At 34.4% G+C, this 23,374-nt stretch overlaps 1 protein-coding gene across 2 annotated transcripts in view; it reads left to right on the forward strand.

The window, feature by feature from the left end:
• LOC142318976 (protein GDAP2 homolog) overlaps positions 1-23,374 on the forward strand; it is a 322,594-nt gene that overhangs the window by 279,104 nt on the left and 20,116 nt on the right. For both annotated transcript variants that reach the window (XM_075355719.1, XM_075355728.1), the window contains exon 10: positions 14,880-15,019. In XM_075355719.1, the coding sequence (XP_075211834.1) occupies positions 14,880-15,019 (140 nt within the window). The remainder of the gene's footprint in view (positions 1-14,879; positions 15,020-23,374) is intronic.

Here is a 23,374-nt window from a genome sequence, read left to right on the forward strand (position 1 = left end):
CACAAAGGTATACGTCCAGTCAGTACAATGGCGCCCCTCCCCCCCCACTTCTCTTATACTGTTTCCATTCACTTAAAAATCATTTCCCTAAAAAATGGATCTGTCATGGAGATCCAAATTTCTGGCCACCAAGATCACCTAATCTAACACCTTTAGGTTTTTGTGTCTAGGGAGGATTGAAAACCATTGTATTCAAAAGCAAACATTTATTGTTGTGAGGAATTAATTGACTACATTATGGATGCAGCTGAATAACGTGACAACAGCCCTGAAGAACTTTATGGAGCACCAACACATTTCACAAATGAAGTAAAACAATTCTTAGATGAAAAATTTACTGGTAAATGGATTGGACGTAGGTGCCGGTAAATTGGCCACAGATCTCCAGACCTTACTCCCTCACATTACTGTTATGGGATGGATGTAATGCAAGGTAACAAGCAAAAAGTAGACACATGGGATGAATTTATCGCTTACAGGTGATGCTGCCCTCATCAAGGAATGTGAAGATGTCATTCAGTTGGCAACAGAAAATGTAAGGAAATGAGTTGAAAAGTGCATAGAATGTCAGTGGTGGAATTTTTAATAATTTATTGTAAATTAATACAGTATAGATCACAATGAGTATAATTTTTAATGTAAATTAAAAGTATTTGTATTTTACTAAAATCAGTTGTTTTGAATATTTACAAATTCATAACATTTTTCTGTTAACTTTTGTTCTGTTTTGTTTTTAATAATAAAAGTTGGGTTTTCTTTGTTTTTCATAGGATTATTACATCAATTTTCTCAGAATTAAATTTTTTGCAAGTTTTCATTATAAAATGTACGCATTTTAAGTCGTTTAACAAGGTTATTGTTCTTCAAAAGTAAAAAAAAACTGATTTTTTTTCATAGTTTTCATGAATATCAAGAAAACTATGGGAGATACAATAGTGGGACCTGTTTTATTTGATTTTTCAGGTCAAAAAACTTAAAACCAACCAACTTTATCCCTTATATAACACCTTAAAAAATTTCAGTATAACCTCATTTCACTGGGTGAACAGAAATCCAGGTGAAATCTTTTGCTAGTCGTAACTCAATAACAAAGCTTGTTCAGACATACATTTGTATAAAAATGTTTCCTTATTCAAAGCTCTAGAATCAATTCCCAAGTTATTTCCCTTTTTTTCCTCAATCACCTGTATTTATGTATATATGAGTATACGAGGTGCGACAATAAAGTAATGAGACTGGTGTGAAAAAAAATGTTGCTTACCGTTTTAGTCATGGTTTAGTGTTGTCTCCTTCAAAGTAGTTCTCCTCTGATTGCACACACTTATTCCAGCGCTTCTGCCATTGAAGGTAACATTTCTGGAAATCATCTTCTGTAATATCTTCCAAGACACCCGTCACAGCTTTTTGGACATCTTGCGTTGTTTGAAAATGGTGTCCCTTGACCGCCATTTTACTCTTGGAAATACAAAAAAGTCGCACAGAGCGATATCTGGTGAATAAGGTGGCTGTGGTAGTACTGAAATTTGTTTTGAGGATAAAAATTGCTGTACTGACAGAGCATTATGGGATGGCGCATTATCGTGATGCAGAATCCAATTATCAGCAATGTTGGCACGGACACGAACTCGTTTACAAAGTTTTTCTAAAATTTCTTTGTTGAAATATTGGTTATCTGTTTGTCCAGGAGGCACCTACTCTTTATGAACAATTCCCTTGGAATCGAAGAAGCACACAAGCATGCATTTCACTTTTGACTTTGACATGCAAGCTTTTTTTGGTCTGGGTGATCCCTTTGAGCACCATTGCGAACTTTGGCGTTTTGTCTCTGGATCGTATTGAAAAAACCAACCTTCATCACCAGTGATAACACGGCTCAACAAATCTGGATTGATTTCCGTTTGCTCTAACAGATCGGCTGCCACATTTTTCCGTGTTTCTCGCTGTTGTGTGAGATTTTTGGGGACCATTTTTGCACAAATCTTTCTGATACCAAGATTTTCAGTTAATATTAGACGAACCATTTCTCGATTGATGTTGAGTTATTCTGCAATCATTTTCACGGATAATCTTCGATCAGATCGTACGATTTCACGCACCCTGGTCAAGTTGTCATCTGTCCATGAGGTTGATGGTCGTCCACTGCGGTCTTCATCTTCAACATTCTTTCTGCCTTCACTAAAAATTTTATGCCACCGAAAAACTTGAGCTCGTGACATAACTTCCTCTCCAAAAGCCTTCTGAAGCTTACCATAAGTTGTCGTCGCGTTTTCACCCAATTTAACGCAAAAAGAAATGGCATACTGTTGCGCAATATTTTGCGGTTTTATTTCTGTGACTAGAGACACAAACACGTGTTCACTTATTACAGCACAACTCATGACTGAGCAGTTGGATCAATGTGCCGCTTGGACTAGAAGTAGCTTATATACCAAGGTCAGAGATGGTGTGCCTACGCAAGCTGCAGGGTTGCCACATCTTGCAAAGAAAAATCAGTCTCATTACTTTATTGTCACACCTCGTATATATTCATGTATAAATACATATACACCCAACACAATCCTACATTCATTTATTACCTAATTATTAGAAAGAAAGATTTAAAAGCTAATTAATTGTGGGTTGTTTCTATATAAAAATAAAATATAAGAGATTGAGACTACATCTGACTTATAATATAAACGTATACATATATATATATATATAAAACTGGGGTGTGGAATTCTCCAGTATTTGAGGTACTGTATACCCTTCTAATATCTCCAAGAAGCTATTTCCCATTATTGTTTTTTTCAGCAATAAAGAGACCAATAACTTTGTCTTGTCTGGCTGCACAACACGCATTAGCTTTTGAACTGTCACATTGATGTTACATAATGATAGGTAGATGTTCAGTTCCCCGTATTCAAACATTATGCTGATGTATTTGTTCCTAAACATGAAACATAGCTTCATCACCACTTAAACAAAACCTTTTTAAGAACTCTTCATGATTTAACCTACTCAGAATGTCTGAGTAAATTGTTTAATTTTGTTCTGTATATATAAATTTTACTTAACATCCGACTTTTATAACCAGTGTAGTGTTGTCATATTTTTGGTTTTTTAAATGTTGTTTTTTGAATATCTAATTCTACACAGAACACTTCCACATTGTGGTTTTTTTTATAAAAAAATAACTTTTTTACATAACTTCTTCAATGGTCTCATCATATGCTAATTCCTGCATCATAAGGCTGCCTGCTTCTCTGACTTGTTTGTAGCACTATAGATGTTATTTTTTTGTTTAAGTTGTTCATTGAATGCTCAGCAGTAATCACGCCTAATAAGTGTAATGCATTGAAATTTACCAAGCCACAAAACACATTTAACCTTTCTGTGCACCATAATCATGGTGAGTAACCTTTCTGTGCACCATAATCATAGTAACAACTTCATGTAGCTATTGAACTTGTTGTAATAACAGTGCCATGCATTGGTACTAGAACTTCTTTACATATTGAATACTTGGATAGTTTCTCTTAATTTTTGCATCTGCTTAATATCTCTATCATGCTTTGTTCCAAAACTATGGCTGTTTGAGTTTTGAACCCTATCATTATTTTGCAAATACAATGAATAAGAAAGATAATATGAGGATGAACCTAAAATTAGTATTGTAATACATTTTTCAAATCTATTATAGTTTATAAGTTTTTATCTTGAGCAAGGCTGATATCTTATAAGTTTTCTGAATTGAGTTTATCTATTGAAGAAAGTGTAACTTTTTGAAGAAAATTTCAGAAGACTATACCCTACGTAAGAAACCCAAAGAATGGAAAATGGCAAGAACTAAGAAAAAGATTTTAATATTTCTTTCAGTAGTGTGCTGTAGATGTACTAGATTGCCAGTTCAGATATTGTTTTTGGTAAGCACCAGACTCAATAACCAAGAGAAAAATTTTGAAAAAATTCGTAATTAAGAATTCACAGAAATTCAAGGACAAAGCTAACTTCCCCTTCCACACCTACAGGCAAACTTATCCCCTCCTATTGAGCAGTAGCAGTAACTGTCTACATCTTGTGTCTGATATATATATATATATATACACACACAATACAAGCAATACTTTATAAAATAATTATTCGTAACTTGTAATAAAATAGATTATAAAATATTTAATCATATAATGACTTGTTTTTTAATATGTTAGTAAATAATTATAAATAAATTTTAAATAAACTCACCAAATAAATTTATGCCTAATTAATTATTTTGATTATAATTAACAATTTTTGATTGGGCAAGTCTTCATAATAAACACAATTTAATTTAAAACAAAATCCCAATTTTTATTCTAATGAATAATTTCATCATTTGATTATTAAGATTCATTATGTATGTGTATGTCTCCATTTATCACACCTATATCATTATAATGCAAATATTAAGTATGCTTGAATCAAATTTGTTTTTATTTAAATGAAATATTAAATAAATAAGTAAAAAAGTTTATTCTGCATAACAGGTATTTTTGTTTTTAATTGTTGGTGTAGTTTAAATCAATTTAATTTTTGTGCAGTAGGAATGTTTTTTCCCAAAAAAATTAAAAAAAAAAAAGTATATTTATTATATTAAATGCAGCAAGATTGAAATCAAATGCATCAGAAATTACTCTTTGGAAGATGCGTTGTGTAAAAACTTAAGAACTTACTGAAATTAATGACTCTCTTAGATTAAACTTACTTAAGTTATATGTAAACATGATAGTTATTTGTTGATGTAAATTTTAAAAAGATCTGATGTGGACACTACATTACTTCCTTGTACATCTATTAAATTACATATACGCATTTTTTTTTAAACGAAAATTACATAAAATTTTATTTTATTAATAGTTGATATTTTTTTTTATTGTTATTATTTATCGTAAAAACTTTTTACAATCAAGAGGTTAATAATTTTTAATAAACCTATATATTTAAATTTAAAAAAAAAATGTAAAAAAAGAAAAGGCGATGAAGTCGGATTTGAACGATGTGCCTTCCCGCCGTAAGAGCCAAACATTTCATTAATTAAAATTTTGTTTGTCTATAACTCTGGAACCAATGAAAATTAGTAACACTTTTGATATATCGTTGAAAAGCTCTCGATGAGGGTTTATTACTGCGATTAAGAAAAAGTCCAAAATCCAAATTTTTTGGATTTTGGGCTTTCTTGGACACTTTTGGTCCAGTTGATTGCGATGAAAAGGGAAGTTGCACAGCTAGATGTTACAACAGTCCTAAATCCAATATTTCAACATCCTGTGGCTAATCGTTTTTGATTTATGCGAGATACGTACGTACAGACGTCACGCCGTAACTAGTCAAAATGGATTCAGGGATGATCAAAATGGATATTTCCGTTAAAATTTGAAAACCGAAATGTTTTGCGATCACAATACTTCCTTTACTGTGTACAAAGGAAGTAACAATTGTTTTTTTTTTTTTTTGTTAATGAAATAATATATCGGTTATAAAAATAGGAAGACATGTTCAGTTTGTTGTTAATTACTTCTGCTAACACAAGAGTTTATTGTGGAATGAGTTTGTTGAAAGATAAAACATTTTCATTGACATTGATGCAATTAGCACAGCACAAACAACACCGTACATTATAGGAAAATCACAAGTATTGGGCTGTGGTTGAATCGTGAAGCTTAAACATGATATTCAGAAAAGTAATGGAGGGGTTCATTTTATATATACGAAGTCTGTAAACAAAGTAATGAGACTATTTTTTTTTGGCAGCCAAAGTGGCAACACTGTAAAGTTACTAGTGAACATATGGTTATATGAACATCTGATTTATATTAGGTATTACTGTTTTTAGGCTATTGGTGCCACGTGAGACGTAAACAAACTTTTCGTGAAACGAATTTTTTTGTGCGTTTTAAAAATAAGTGAGCTAATTATGAGCAACGTTGTGCAATCAAGTTTTTTGTTAAACTCGATAAGAATGCTACTGAAACGTTTTCAAATTATAAAAGGGTGTATGGAGATGATGCTCTGTCACGAGCCCAGTTTTTAGGTGCTTTAAAGCATTTTCAGATGGCCGGGAATCAGTTGCGGACGATCCGCTCTCTGGAAGACCGTTAACGTCAAAACGTGACGACAGTGTTGAGCGAATCAGAGACTTGATACGGTATGACCGGCGATTAACTGTCAGAATGATTGCAAAACAATTGAATTTGAATCATACCACAGTCCATCAAATTTTGACAAACGAATTGGGCATAAAATAGTTTGTGCAAAATTGGCCCCAAAAACCTCATTGTTGAACATAAAAACAACAGGGTGGAAGTGTGCCGCGATCTTTTAGAGCGAATTGAAACTGATCCTGATTTTCTAAAAAATGTTATTACTGGTGATGAATCTTGGATATTTGAGTACGACCCAGAAACAAAACGCCATAGCAAGGAGTGGCATACTTCAAACTCACCACGTCCCAAAAAAGCAAAAATGAGCAAATCAAAACCATGCTAATTTGTTTCTTCGATAATAATGGCATTGTCCGTAAGGAGTTTTTGCCCACAGGACAGATTGTAAATCAATAAGTTTACCGAGAAATTCTTGAATGACTGTGGAAAAGATTGCCCGCGTGAGACCAGCCATAAAATACAACTGGATGCTGCATCATGACAATGCAGCTTGTCACACTGCACTCTATTAATGAGTTTTTGGCAAAGAAAAACATTCCTGTTGTTCCTCAACCACCTTATTTACCTGACTTGAGTCCCTCCGATTTTTTCTGTTCTCGACTTTAAAAAGTACCACAAAGGACACCATTTTGGAACAGAAAACATGAAAAAAATGTAACATACCATGTGAAGGATATTCCGGTTTCTGAGTTCCAACATTGATATGAAGAGTAGGAAAACCTTTCAACTGTTGCGTGGCTTCCCAAGGGAACTATTTCGAAGGTGATAGAGTCCATGTATAATTACATTGTAAATAAAACGGTTTTTCTGAACCAGTCTCATTACTTTATTTACAGACCTCATATGTGTGACCTCATATATTTATATATATACACACACACACAAGGCTTGCTTTGCTCATCCTTCCCACCTAGTTAGGAGACTGCCGCTAATAATGGTAGCTAAAAAAATTAAGCCTGTTCAATTTATAAAAATTTTTAGTGTATTGTAATTTCTTCTGAACAACAGTTTGGTCAATACAAGACCTGAAACTTTCAATTAACCACACTTCTCGGAATGGTCGACCTTTTTTCCCCTTCTCCCCTGGGCCGGACATACAATGAAGTAAAGCTCAGCCTGGGAGAGTGCCCTTTGAACTCTAAGGAGCCTCCTCCCCACCTACTGGCAGTAGGTCCGGCATGGCAGGTAGGCTCCCCGGTTCGATCTTTTACATGCCTGTCTCTAATCCCCAAGGAGGGGTAACCGGCCCCGACTATGTCGTTCCCGTCAGAGACCGGAACTCGGTCTTTTCGTATGCCTGCCTCTAACTACCGGGGAGGGAAACTAGGTCCGACTACGTCGCTCCCAGAACCCCACCAGCTACTGAGACTCGGTCCTTATTTTATCCCCACCAATTCTCCCTTGAGTCCCCAGTCATTCATTGGAACCAGTATACTTAAGCATACCGGCCCTCGCGACTGGAGCTATCCACCCGTCCCTTAACTACTATCTCCTTCTCCTAGCCCCCATGCCTTTGGTACTCAGCACTTCCGTTGCAAACGATCCACCAGCCTCCATTTCTCTGACGAAGCCAGTATGGATGGTACAGTCCTAGTCCTCTGATCTATCCATTCACTACGTCGAAAAAAGGTGTGTTCAGCTGTGTCTTCAGTATAACAATACATGCAATTGGGAGACTCGCATCTCCCAATGCGGTTCAAGAACGATTCAAATTCACCATGGCCCGTGAACATTTGAGTTAGGCAAAAATTCGTTTCATCATGTGTTCTCCCACACCACAAATCCAGCTCGGGGATCTGCTGTCTAGTCCATTCTAATGTTACACTTTTTCTCCATTTGTTAACCCAGTTATTGCGAATGATTTGCTTCGCCTCTGTTCTATTCAGATGCTCTTGTCTGATCGCTCGTTCTCTCACTGTTAATTCGATTGGCGGAGTAGATGCCAATACGCACACCGCGTTATATGACACTGTACGATAAGCAGAAGTTACCCCCAATAAAAGCCGCCTGTGGAATCTCCGTAGCATTATGACGTTTCTCTGTATATTAATCGCTGAGCTCCAAATAGGTTTTGCATAAAGCATGGCAAATAATACAACCGTCATAATTATCTTTTTCTTCGAAGGCCTTGCTGTCGCGTGCAAGGTCATAATCGTAGTTTTTTCCGCGGTCTCACAACAGTCCTTAACATGGTCACTGAATTTGCACCCTTTGTCTAGTGTAAGTTCCAGGTACCTCAGTTTAACTCTCGACTACAACTGTGATATCCAGTCTGAATTCTATAGGTCGAATCCTCCTTCTACCGGTTAACTTGATGTTTTCGCATTTCATCGGGGAAGGCTCAAGTCCGTGGTCTATCATCCATGAATTAATCGCTACCAAAGCAGCATCCCCTCGTTCTTGAAGATCAGCTTCTGTCTTGCCTCTAAATCGACCGTTTAATCCAGTGTTTCGGTGCCCTCCGATAAATGGATCCTAAGCACATCATCGTATACTATAAGACACAGTAAAGGGCCCAACACGGAGCCTTGTGTCACTCCGCCGAACGCTTGAATTTCAAGCGGAACACCCTCCGTGTCGGCCGAGGTCCACTGATCTTTCAGGTATTCTCGGTACTGGCATCTAAGGTAATCACTAATTCCTTTATTATTAAGGGTCATCATGATCTTTCCTAGAGTAGCGTACCAAACGCGTTTTTAACATCCAATAGGATGAATGGGATGCCCCTTGTTCTCCAAGTTCCTCGTACGGCTACTGCCCATTTCACCACCTTTTCGATAGCCATAATCGTCGACCGACCCCGCCAAAAACCAAACTGATTGTCATGGATGCCGGCGTCTGCATTAAGCTCACCAATTATACGGGACGCCAGCATCCGTTCTACGGCCTTGTTCTACGACCTATTAATTAGGCATAAGGGACGATACTCCATCGACGATGGGTTTGGGAAGAAAAACGAGTCTAGACTCGTTCCAAGGTCACGAAATGGTCTTTGTATCCTCCCTATCTAAGCCTTTGTTTCCTTTGCTTATGTCTGGAAAATTCGCCTAAGCTCGGCTATCTTAGACCACCAATAGGCCGGCCGGAAGCCCCTAACTCGAGCTGTATCAGCTCCATTTCTTCCCTAATAACGTCCTGAAGCAAGCTTGGCGTAGGTTGTATCATATCTTTAATTCTCTTAACGACACTTGTAATAATAGAAGCGATCTGACGCTGCGTTAATCTCTTTGGTGTAACTCGGCATCTGACTGTGCCCGAAGAGTCAGCTATCTCCAGGATAGTAGCAAGGTGATTACCCGAAGGTGATTACTCGCAGTTTCATCAGGCTACACCCGCCAGGAACATGCGTTGTGATTCCATCGTCCATCCAATATAGTCAGGACCAGAACTGATAAGTGACCTCTGGTTTCAAACGTTGGAGTGGCATCGATTATACAGCGTAACCCTACAGATTGAATAAATTCGGCGAGCACCTCTCCGCGGTGGTTAGTGTATTCACTTCCTACAACAAAACCTTTGCAATTGAAGTCCTCCCACAAGAATAATTTTCTTGGAGGACCTGACAATCATTTCCTGCAATTTGCCTATAAATTCCTCTTACTCGCATAAATCACAATTAGGGGTGATGTAAGTCCTATAACAACGGCTTCTGCCAACTCAACTGCGATATAACCTCATCCTCGACTGAATAACTGACAACAACCTAGTTTTCCACTAATATTCTGGATGGCTACATTACCCTCCGAATCCGCCCACCAGTCATTTCTGGCTGCCACTTATCTATTTGGTTCAGATGTAATGAGAAAATCCACTTGGTATCTTCTCGGCAGCTCCCCCTACTAAATCGTGAGAGAGCTGTTAGTAAGAATTATACTAATCATTTTTGTGAGAGTTGCACATCCAGCCTTCGATGCGGTGGTTGTGACTTCCGCAATTTAAACATGTAGTTGGTTCACGACATTCATTAGCCTTATGGCCTCTGCCACCACAATTGAAACACAATTCAGTTCTGTTAGGCCACTGCAGTTCACACTTCGGTGACCGGTATCCATCCCAGCACCTTTAGCAACGTGCAGCATCATCTCGTATGTAGGCCTTGCAGTGGACTCGCCCTATTCGATACGTTCTATCAACTTACGTGCCGCCCTGTAGGACGTAATAACGGTCACGTTCTTAGTGTCGCCGAAGGCGGGCTTCAAAGAAGTGATTCTGAAGTCTTCATCTTCCAACTGCACTGGAGTTAGCTGCGTTAACCCCTTGTTCTGTTGTATCAGCAACAACATCTTTGATTTGTACTACTGCTCTCCTGTCCGCGAGACCTCAAGTCAACTTTTAACCCAGCTGCCTTGTCACGAAGCATAGTCGTGAACTGTTCTGCCTTTGTTGCAACCTTTATCCTAACGTGAAATTCATCGTTTCTGCCTCGACGGAGGGAAAGACCTCATCAGCTTCTTTGGTATCCGAAGATTTCATTGTTCTAAGTAAGTTGGCGTATGACTTTCCTTCAGCCCTCACGACAGGAGTCGACCGCTTACCGACAACCGCTCCAGTTTGAGCAGCAGACGTGAACGCAACAATCAACACTGGATCAGGTTTTTCTCCAAATAAATACACAAGCATCTTCCATGTATGATTATCTAAAATACCGCCCGGTAGCAAAAACAAAGGAAATTCTGACAGTCAGTACACGTCGCAGTGCCTTCAATACAACCAGACTTGAGGCACGATCACCAGCCGTCGAGTTGTAATAGATCTTGTATCTGCATTTCTCAATTGTAGAATCATCGACCATAAGTGATGAAGTGTCGCGGACAACATCCGGGTTTATAGCCAGTACCCTTGGATGACTCATCGCCCGCCGCTAAAACTCATACTAAATCGACGAAAATGTAAGCATCTCTTGCATCCGGAGGTAGAGTCTTCATCTGACGTACCCTTTCACTACATTCTGATGGCCACCATCGTGAAAGCTTGTCTATAAGTTCATTATCAGACCAATTTGCTGTGAGAATATCTCCTATTTCCGACTCTCGCATCGTCTCCGTCTGACTCGCCTGAGTAATTTGCCTCAGCGGCGCCGAAATATCTAGCAGCGCTTGCAATCCACTAAAGAATAGCTTGCAGTTCCATATCATGTGTGTTAATGAAACTATTCAAACCAGTGCCGTGATTCTGCCGCAGGATATACAATGCGAGTCCCAGCTGATTGGCCAAGTCCTTAAGATTTCCCGGTGGAGCATCCTCCTTTTCGTTCGACCACTGCTTCGCCCGCTACTGTCTTTTGTCTTTTTTGCCTGCTATAGGTATGTCTGTCTCAGCCGCAGCCGCAGCCGCAGAAGTTGATTCATCTTCTTTCATACTAATTAGCAAAATTAGTATGAAGTGGCGTAATGAAGGGTTTGACGAAAATTATACTTTATTTTTAAAATTTAATTTGAATTTTATTTTTAAGTTAAAAAGCTTAAATTTAGGAGAGGGACGATAAGACCCTATAGATCTTTATTTTGTTTTTAAATTTTTTTTTTTAGTTTGAGTATGAAGTGGCATAGTCAATGGTGGCGAGGAGAAGCAATCTCCTCGCCACCATTGACTTTGGAAAACGTTTTACGTGTCACTAGAGTGTTCAGCGCCCAATTCCGCGTGATTTTATTCCCACACGATGGGATTCAGAGATCTTAAAAAGGGTGACGGAGGTTGGGGATAGGTAAAAAGTATAAATTCAAAAAACTGATAAAAAAAATTTGGGGGGATCAAAGGGTCGGGATAGGTCACGGATCAGATAGATCCGGGGGGAGTTTTGGATAGGATGACTGGAGAAATTAAGGAAAACGTGGTACCCCTTATACTCGGTACGACGACTTAGAATAGTTAAGACTCACCTTATAGGAGAGAAGAGAAAAATTTCCCAAGTCCTTGTTTACCAATTTTTAACTTTTGTCCAATCCTGCAGAGCAGAGAATCTAGCTACTACGATCCGTATAGCACCAGGCTCTAAGGTCGATCTCACAAAACACTTAATAAAAAGTTAGTCCGTTGTCCGAAAATCACAAAAGGTATATAAACGTATCCAGTAAAATTTTATTAAACAGTTCCAAACCACCAAATCAATTCAACGAAAAAACCTGTCAAAAACTCGAAAAACGAAGAGCAAAGCGACAGCACTTCTGTACTCCATGAAGTCTCGTACTAGACAGAATGGTCAACCTGAGACTGAACAAGACTACACATCATTTGCATTCATGCGTATCATCCTCATTCAACCTCTGAAATATTAACGGTGGTTCCGGAGGCTAAACAGAAGAAGAACAGGACCTGAAACTTCGAGTGATCTGAAGAATGCAGGTTTCAAAGTAGTCGGTGACGATCTTAAAGATAGTAGTTATAGCTTGTTACCCGTCTTTCATGCAAGTAAAAATGTATTTTGCCCAGTTCGTAGCTTTACCCGACAAACACCACTAGGAGATGTTTACATACTTCATTTCTAATTTTTGTAATTTTTTTATTTTATGTTTACCGGTACAAATACGAAGGTAAATCAAATATAAATGGAATTTTTGTTCCTTAGTGTCTACGGTTGGTAGAACTGGGCCTGCGCTTCTAGTATCCTTGGGTGGGGTCATTAGGAGTGGGGAGAGCCGGCCATTCCACCCCAACCAATTCGTCAGTAACACTCACGATGTCAGTGCAACAGGTGCACCCACCCCTCCACTGCGCAACGCATAATTATAAAATTTGCTGCTCATGAAGGGATTCAAGTGATAGAAATTTTCCGGAGATTGATTGCACAGTTTGGGGACCAAACATTGTCAAGGACTTTCATGTTTGCCTGGAATAAGGACTTCAAGGAAGAACAAAAACGAGTGGAAAATCAGGAACATGTTCGCCATCCTCGGACCAGCATTACAAACGAAAACATTCCCGCGGTTAGTGACATTTTAAAGACGATAGACAGGTGAAAGTATCCGAAATTGCAGAAAAGGTTGGAATACGGTATGAGAGCTGTCAAGTGATCATCACAAATGACCGGCAGTTCCGTAAAGTGTCTTCCAGATGGGTCCCTTGCCTTTTGACTGCAGATGAGAAGTTGAGATGTTAGGAGGTCTGTCAGAGGCTTACAGCAAGGTTTGCGAAAGAAGATGATGCATTTTTTGGTCGGATCATCACCTGCAACGAAACATGGGTTCACCACTACTCTCTCAGTGGACACAAGCCAGTATGGAGTGATGTTGGAAAGGGGAGGCAGCCCCAGTGAAAGCTAAGACTCAACTGTTAGGTGGCAAGGTTCTTTCAACCATTTTTTTCGACCAGCGAGGCATCTTGCGCACTGATTTTTTGCATGAACTATGCACATTCAATGCTGCTTACTACTCCGAGCTGTTGAACAAGGTAAGGACTGCATGTTGCCACAAAAGACAAGATGAACCGATTTGAGAGGCCATCCTCCTCCAAGACAAAGCCAGACCCCATACTTCAGCTCTAACAGTCTCAAAACTAGAAGAAATGCACTAGACCAAACTTCATCATCCTCCTTACAGCCCGGACCTATTTTCATTAGTTTGGGCCACTTAAAGAAGTTCTAGGAGGGCAACGATTTGAAGATGGTGGAGGGATTCGTGCGCAATTGGCTCCTGACGCAACCAGCTTCATTCTGTGATGCTGCAATAAAAATCTTTCTTCTTGCTGGAAAATATTTATTACTAAAGCAGGAAACTATGTAGAAAAATAAATTATATATTGCCTTTTATTTTTCAATAAATAAATTTTTTTTCAAAATAAAACCTGTTTATATTTGATTTACCCTCATATATGTATATATGTATAAAACATGAAGTAATTGCACTTATATATATTGAAGAGCTAGAAAATTTTGTTTTATTGATCATAAGATGAAGCTGTACAATCATTAAATTGCAGTACTGTATTAATAGGTTTTAACAATTTACTGTAATTTCACACATAAAATAATTCACATGTGCAGTGTCTGATTCCACAATAATAAATTTATTTATTCTCTGATAATTACAAATGTAATTAAAAATTATTTAGGCATATAATTTTCTACTGACACTTTACTATCAAGTCTTAATTGTTCTGAAATTAATTTTATAGTAATAAACTGGCTTATTTATTATTTAATTTACTCTTGGCAATTTTACTTACAATGATCATTCATGCTGAGTGCTACATACTAACAATTATCTCTTATCTCTTGCTCATGACTTGTATATGTTGACACAGTGATACATCGTAGTAGCTGAACTGTTCATCACCTATAAAATACACTATTACTCTTGCCTAATTGAGGCAAGTAATCTGCATTTTTATTTATGTGATGTTGTTAGCTCATATAAAGATCAACACCCACTGCCTCCTAAACCACAAAAGATCTTTTTACAGTACACAAAATTCTACTTCTTAACTTAAACAATATTTAGCCTCAGTTATATAGTTTATATATAAGCGGCATTTACAAAAAGTTTGATAATAATACAGACTCTTTTCGTATTGATATTATTTTACATCTGAGGTTTATTGATACTACCAAAATTAACTAAGGTTTATTTTTGGCTTACTGGGAAGAGAAAAAAATTACTATGTGATAGGCAGATCTTTGCCATTTCATACAGTGCAAAAAATTTTTAAAACTAAATTTACTTATTGTAGAATTTTTAAAACAAATATTGTTATTTTATGTTTCAGGCTCTCTTGTACTTGATATACCTTTTGGATCCTTTAGTTAAAAGTGATTATGTCATTGCTTACTTCCATACTTTGACATCGAATCAGAACTACCCTTCTTTTACATGGCTTAGAGAAGTCTACAATATACTTCCTTACAAGTAATAATTTTAATTATGTTATTTTTATTTGATACTGGTATTGGCTTATCTTATATATTTACACTTGCAGTTCAAAATCCTATGTCTTAAGTGTAGCTTGAACAAATTCATGGTAAATATCAGATTTTCTGTAAAATGTTTTCCTATGCTTTAAATGGCATTATTTTCCACTATTTTCACAAAGTACCTATAACCACACAATGACAGGTTTGGATTATTCAGATGATCACAGTTTCAAGTGTCTCTGATTGTACAAATTTATAATCTAGGCTTTAAACTACTAGTCACAAAAACACAATTTATCAGAGAGAAGATGAATTCTATATAAATGTCTCATTTTTTTCCTGTGATTTTTCTTAATGCGCTTTATGTATCCCAGTACAGAGTATATAACTTGTAAATTTTTGTATATATATATATATATTATTATGAATGACCAGAATTTACATTACATGGTACTATAACTTAAGAAGATATCCAAGAAATAAAAATTTACATTCATGAATATTCTGTTTTTCTCTAAAGCTGACTTACAAAACATAAATTTGGTTATAACAACAGTTCACTAAAATGTTAGTTTTTGTTTGTCATTTCTTCTTTTAGAAGATTTTCACCATAATTTGTCTGTATATACCTGTTCAAATGCTACTATTTTAACACCATATGCTTGATTCATATATTTCTAATTAAAGTTAAGTAACAATGGTCATGGTTAGTCATAAATGTGACAATTTAAATATATAATTTTCATTTTTTTTATTTTCCTAAAAATGGATAAAATTGAAATTCAAATTTTATGAGGTATTTTTTTTTAAGGTTTAACCCTAACATACACAAAAAGAATGAAACTAAACAATTCTTTCCCTTCTTTTCATTGGCAAAAAAGTGGACTGCTGAATTTAAACGTGGTCGTACATCCATTGAAGATGATGAATGCAAGAAACACGGGCTTGCTGACATTTGCAAACATCTTAATAGTCCGTGTCCATTACATTTTCCATAATATTTTAAATATAAAAAGCTTTTCGCTCAATGAGTGCTGCATTTGTTACAGTCGATCAAAAACACATTAGATGAACACAAATACTTCTCAAGAGTGTTTAGACTCATTTAAACGCCATTGAGTTTCCCACTATCTTTTATAAAGATGAAACATGGATTCACTATTACATGCTAGAGACAAAACAGATAAAAGTGCACCAAAGAAAGCAAAAATGCTTCCATCTGCAGTAAAAGTTATGATTGGTGTTTTTTATGACTTTGAAGGTTGTAGTACTCATGAAAAGGCAGGACCGGACCATCATCAGGGATTATTACACTTCCCTACTGAACAATTGAAGGTGTTACTTAAGCCAAATATTCACATCCGGTCAAAAGAAAGCCCTCTTTTACCATAATAATTCACCTGCACACACATCCTTGGTGGTTGCTGCAAAAACTCCCTGATTAACACTTCAAAAGTGCTTCCACATGCATCTTATTCACCGGTTTGAATTCCCAGTGATTACTTCCTCTTTCCAATCCTGAATAAATGACTTGTGGGACAAAGATTAACTTCAAACGATGAGGTCAGAGCTGAGACAACCATTTATTTTTGCAGAGTTGTACAAATCACATTTACTGAGGATATTACAAAGGTAAAAAATGTCACTGGTCTAAGTGTATTGAATCGCAACTATGCTGAAAAACAAAAAAAATTTCTGAAAAACTTCTGTTTTCTGTCAGACTAAAAACGTTGGAACACCTGTCGTATTTTTTAATCGTAGTGAGTTTTGTACTGTACCAATTTATATTCCCATACTCATACTCATCCCATACTCATTTTCCTTATTTCATATATAATCTCTCTTATATATTACCTATTTGGCATTCAGGATTTACTATTAAAATTGTGGTCTAGCTTTAAACATTTTCTAATCATTTTTGGATATCCCACTTTCAAAACATTAATATTATTCAGAAGCTGTTACACCAGCTAGTCAGGTTTACATACATTTCAGGTATCAAATCAATAATTATTAAAAAATTTTTAGCCGATTGGTTTCAGATAATTATTAATGCAGTAACTTGTGTGATAATATTGTCTCATAAGTTCTTATCCCTCTTAAATATTTGATTAGTAATTTCCATTTTTACTTGATTCATGTGTTTTTTTTTGTGTTGTCTGTGTATTAGTGCCTGAAATGATTTTAGCAGAATGTATGCTTTATACTCTAAATATATAATTAATTCTTATTTATCATCATTGTAGAATATTTTATATAGACAATTTTAGATTACTATTTATTTTTTTTTATCTTTCAAACATTAATTCTGTGTGAGTGTTTTTAAGTATTACACAGTCGTTAGAACAGGTTCTTTTGATGCATAAATTTTTTTTTTTTTTAAACATGTATATGTGTAGGAATGTTCTATTTATAATAGAAAATAATTTTTTCACTATGATCTCTTACTGAATTAATATATTTACCTTGATGATCTTTTCTTGTATTTAATGTTGGTTAATCTAATGAAGTAGAATCATAATGTGTGGAAAATTGTTTGACTTCTTAATCTTTTAAAAGATTTTTTTTGTTTTACTTAATGTAGTCTCTTTTTCTTAAGTATATACATTTTATTATATTTTCTTTCCATTATGTATTATATTAGTAAGCAGCTTATCTGTTATTAGTCTAACACCAGTTTAATAATGACTTCTGCTATAAACATTAGCCATAAAATTCAACAGCGAGCAATTAATTGAAAGAGGTGAGATCAAATTTGCCATTTTATGGAAACATGATTTAAGCAGGTTTTGCCAATAATATTTTTCCTTACTCTCTTGACTTCTGTTTCAACTATTTTTCAGAGGCGTTTGATGTATTTTTTAGTGTAGCTTAATATTTACTTTCATTTTGTTCCTTTACCGAGATAATTGAGATGTTTGTGGGATAAATATTTTGTAAGATGGAATTTTTAAAGGCACAAAAATTTTCTCTTCGTGGGTTTTGCAGACTAGACCTGATGTGAAGTCCTATAAAGCACTGGCAGAGGTAGCAGTATACTGTCGAAGAAATCAGACAAAAAAATTAAGAACTGCATTTGATATCAATATTCAAAAATAAAAACAGATTATGATCATGGGATAAATATTAAACTGCAGATAGTTTGTTATTAAATAGTGTTTACGCATTTTTATGGCTATCGGAACTTGAGATTTTATTCACAAATGCTTGTAAATATTTGTCTGATAAAAAAAATATTATGTTTTTTAGGTTTCTTATACTAATTTTTTTTTTTAATTTTGCTACAAATATTTTAAAATATACAAATAGAAAAGCAGTACATTTTATTCTTGATCTCAGCAGTGAAATTACTTTAAACTATTAGCCTTTGAAACTACAAACTGAACAAAATTTTATAAATATGAAGTTTTTATAAAATTATACATTTTTTTATAATTTTTATAAAATTACTTGTAAATATTTTCAGTTGGCTGAAGATGATCATTATGGTGACTAAAAGCTTTTTATGTAAGCTATTGAAAACATTTTACGTATAGTACAGTTTGCTATTTCACAAGTTTATAATTTTAAATAATATATTACCCTTAAAAAATTTATATTGGCTACATTTTTTATTGAGCGTGTAGCATTTTTCACTTTCTTTCCACAGAGTACAGGGTAATTGCATAGAACAGCTAGATGTGATTTTTTTTTCTTTTCACAATACATTATCTGGTAATAATTCCTCTGAACAATGAAAATCATAGAAAGTCATATTTTCATGTGTGTTGATTTGGACTGAATTAGGAGTTAAGTATATTTCTTTTTGAATAAAATGTTGAGATTTTGTACCAGAAATTTGTTTTCTGGGTAGTATGATGTCATTTGATTCTGGTAGTCTGTGCTAGACATGAATCTCTTGTATTTAGTTGTAGAATTTGGTTTCAAATTTTTTTAACCTCTTCTATTGTTAGGTGTTGCTACATTTTTGCTTTCATAATCATTAGATGTTTGTATGAAATCTCTGTGAATTTACCCTTTTCCAGTTTGTATTTCTTCCAATATCAGCACTCAATTGATTCATTACCAATTTTACAATAGAAACATTACTAGAGATTCTTTTTTATTGTGGAAAGTACAAAAGTGTTTGTCTCCAGATCTAACAACTTAACTGCTATTTTTATCAATCTTTTAAATGTAAAAGGGAAGCACTAATAAACTTGTGTAGATAGATGAAAGTTCAAACAGTAGAAAGTATTATTTACAAGTGTTCTTGAGCTTCCTGGATTTAATCCTTTATAATTATTACTGTTTGTAACCTATTTTATCTTGCTGGGCTTTAACCTCTTATTGATAAGTTTTGATCATTGGGTTCTATTGATAACAATACTTAGAAGCGGTCAGACTGAACCACAACAATACAAATTATCAAATTGTAAATTGGCTTATAGTGTGTTGTGAACAATCTTTTTTTATGATTAATAAAAAAAAGCTTGAACCTTATGCATGGGAATATGGACTGGAAAGTTTTTTAACATATGAAAAATGCCATGGCTGGGCAAGATTTAAACCCAGAACCTTCTAGATGAAAGGTTGACCCATTTCACTCTGTCACGGTGGTTATCAGAGTAATTTAAATTATTTTAATTTAATTTAAAAATAAAATTAAAAGCTGGAAGTTTCCATGTTCAGAGGATTAGTGCTGTTTTACTCCTAAAACATTTCAGATTAAAGTTCTCGGCAATTTTTTTAGTTTCAAATTATCTTTTTAGAAGTTTAGAAGCCCATTATACACACTGAATAAAACATATCAGAAAGCTATTTTCATCCTGCTAGTTTTGTAAAAACCTGTTGCAATATGCTTGAGAAGAAAGTTAGGAATCAGAATAAATGAATAAATCATACAAAAGTTCTTCTAAGACTGATTGTAAATGCTCCTACATCATAAGAAATGCCTTACAACATAAAATCATTGGACAATCTTCAGTGTACAGACACTACATTTTTATCGTATTAGTAGTACATTTTTAACCTCCGTTAGAGAAAAAGGTGTTATATGTTTGACCTTGGAGCCTGTTATAATTTTTCACAAGAACATCTTGATTAACATCGGTTAGATCTTATGTAAGTGATATTTTGCCATACCAAAATCAATTCTTGATTCAGATTTCTGATAGTTGCAAATTTTGCAATTAAAATCATACCAGCATAAGCAAGAATAGGTTTCATGAAAAAATGATAAATGTGCCAGTATCAGATATTGAATTAAGAATTAGAAAGAGCTTATTAGAATATTTGAATGAATTGTAATGCTCTATGATAGTGAAACATGGACAATAGAAAAAACAGAAACAAAAAAATAGAGGCCTTTGAAAAAGTCATACCTTTAAAAATGATACTGAAAGTTATGATAGAATTCTTTTAAGAAATATATTTATTTCCTATTACCTATAGAATAGGAGAGAAGAAAAATTTGTAGTACAATCTTGTAGGATGAACTAAGTTAGAGGAGTATGACACCCAAGTTTAGTTAGTTTGACGAAAGGTAAAAGTAGAAGGAAAACCCTGCTGTAAAAAACAAGGATTGGAATATATGAACATAAAGGCTACAAAATTCATTTTTAATAATTTGATATTGATAAAATAATATCTTTAAACTATTTCATAACTGTAAGAGGTTTGTATTTTCTAACTATTGTATTGGTTTTAAATGTAAATCTCTATATAAAAGAAATATTATTATTAAAAATTTATCTTTAATGTGAATGTAATAGAGATGTTAAAAAAAAAGGTTAATGAAATGATAACATTAATAAAATGGAGTTGTTAATAAAATATCACATTTAAAAATCAAACTATTAAATAAAAAAGTATATTCTCAGATAACTGTATATCACTTACTAAAGAAATTAAACTAATAACAACTGGATCTAAAATTAGTAGCAAATAAGATATCAAATTCATAAATATTAAACTGCATGTTTTGTATAAATATACAAAACGGTTAAAAATAAAAACGTTTAGTTTATGGAGATAAATAAACCTTTAAACCTAAACAAAAATATTTATTAATTTTCTTCATTCTTTTATTCTGTGGGTTGATCTGCTTATAGAGAAAATCATATTTAAACGCTTAGAAATACTTGAAAAATAGTAACGAGTAAAAATAATTGCATGCTAAGATGACAAGCAAATGGTAAGTTTTATGGTTAAAGTGAATGGAACAAGTTTTTACTAAATGTGTATCCACATCATGAGAAGTATAATGCAGTTACAGTCTAAATGAAGTTTATCTTAATTAGAAGTTTAATTGAGAAATTATTTTCTCATCATTTTTTATAAATGAAATGAAATTCAATTTAGAAAAAAAGAAAAGCTATTTTAAGGCTATGAATTAGTGTACTTTTTTGTGTAGTACATTATTAGGAAGGATTAACAGTCCAGATTTACATGATAAGCATCTTAGCACCGGCTTGGGCTTTTATTATTGTTATTTAATAGGAAACAATATGAAGGAAGTATTCATATAAGTATGTAGAGAGCCGCCTCTATCAAACCACAAAAATGCCAAGAACACAGTATTTCAAAGAGGATTCTACATGCGTAATACAGATTGCATAGGTGTGTAGCAAGTGCCTACGCAAAACCCACTGGAAAGGTAAGAGGTTCATAATACACAGAGAGTTATTGAAATGAGATAAGTAACCTCACCCACCCAAAAATGTTTGTCAGACTCCTCCATGTGGTGAACATCCATCCATTTATAATCCCTCAGGAGATCTGATCAATAGTTTTGGCTTAACCAGTTTAAATATTTGCAGCAGTAAATCATTTCCCTAAAGGTACCAACAGTTTCACTGTTGGTGGTTCTTCTGAGTTCCATCCTCAGAATTCTTTAACAGGTGAAAGTATCCAGTTAAACAATCGGTAGGAGCTATAGCTTAAATGTCACAGAATGAATCTTGTGAAGTTAACTATCATAATTATCCAAAAATATATGATAAAAATGTTAATATTACTGTGTAATTGATTCATATTATGATGACAGAGAAATATTATCATTAATACATACATAATATAAAAAACATTTGTTTACATTGGTTTTCACAACTGGTTCAGCTAGCTACATAGTAATTATTAAAGTTGGAAATTTTTGTAATATAATTATTAAAAAGAAGTGTATAAGAAAGAGTAATAATTATTATGAAATTATAATCCTTTATTTAAAGACACCATCGTAATGATGTTTATGTTCTTTGTGTCACCTCCTTTGTCTTTTATTTGGTTGTTCGTCAGCGTTATCTCATTCATCATTAGGGTCAGTATTGTCATGTAATGTCTCGGTACAATATAAATTGTTTTCCCATATTTGTTCGTTATTGTTGGGTATTATTGTCTGTCTGTTATCTGATTTGGCCATGCCCATTCTCTCGTCGAGTCTGTTAATCTTTACATTTTCATTATTAATTGATTGAATATTACCTGTATATTTGGTGATCTGTTGCTGCTGTTCTTCAAGTTGTCATTGGTATTCTCGATAAAGCCCATCTTCGAATTCATCCTGTGATCTTTGCTTGTTCCAGAAGTTGTTTAAAAATTCTTGTTTTTCTTCTGCGTTTTTAACAGTGTAAACCACCTGATGCACTGATGCACTGTTGATCTCTATTTCCACAATAAATACAATTACATTGAATTTCGCCGTGTTCACAGTGTACATGTATTATGCAGTCTGTAACATCCTTGTTGATCATACTGTACACAACTGGTTTCTGATGGGCTGTGCTGCTCTATTTATACTGTTTCGGAGTGTTGGATAAAGAAATTGAGAGAGTAATTGTGTTCGAGTGTTGTTTGTACATGTAATCCGTCCCATGGGTTGTTGAGCTACTATTTTCCTATTATGACATCCTGTGGAAATTTGATTATTGTCAGTAATCCAAAAAAGAAATATATATATAAATATACTTATCCTCCTCTCATCTTCTTTCTTTTTTTTCTTTGTAACTATTGCAGTTGTGTCTAATAGACACACGTTTTTAAATGTTTTTTTTTTATTTTTCATACTAATTTTGGTATAAATAATTGCAATGTAAAAGTAAATAAATGGAAAAAAATAAATAAAAAATAGATTTTTAAAACCACAAATGAAAAATTGATGGAAACTGTTTAAATTTACTGTGTTATAACACTGCCATACCTGTTTGCTCCCTAAGTGGTGCATGTCACAGTTTATGATCTGCCCAATGGATAATTTATGTAAAAATAGTTTTTTGTTGCTTATAAAAAAAATAATGATTTACGGTTTTCTCATTAGTTAAGGTTATTATTTTCTTATTGGTAAGTTTATGATTTTCTGTTGAATATCAAACAA

The sequence above is a fragment of the Lycorma delicatula genome, chromosome 1 (genome assembly GCF_047948215.1).
Source record: "Lycorma delicatula isolate Av1 chromosome 1, ASM4794821v1, whole genome shotgun sequence".
NCBI classification, from domain to species: domain Eukaryota; kingdom Metazoa; phylum Arthropoda; class Insecta; order Hemiptera; family Fulgoridae; genus Lycorma; species Lycorma delicatula.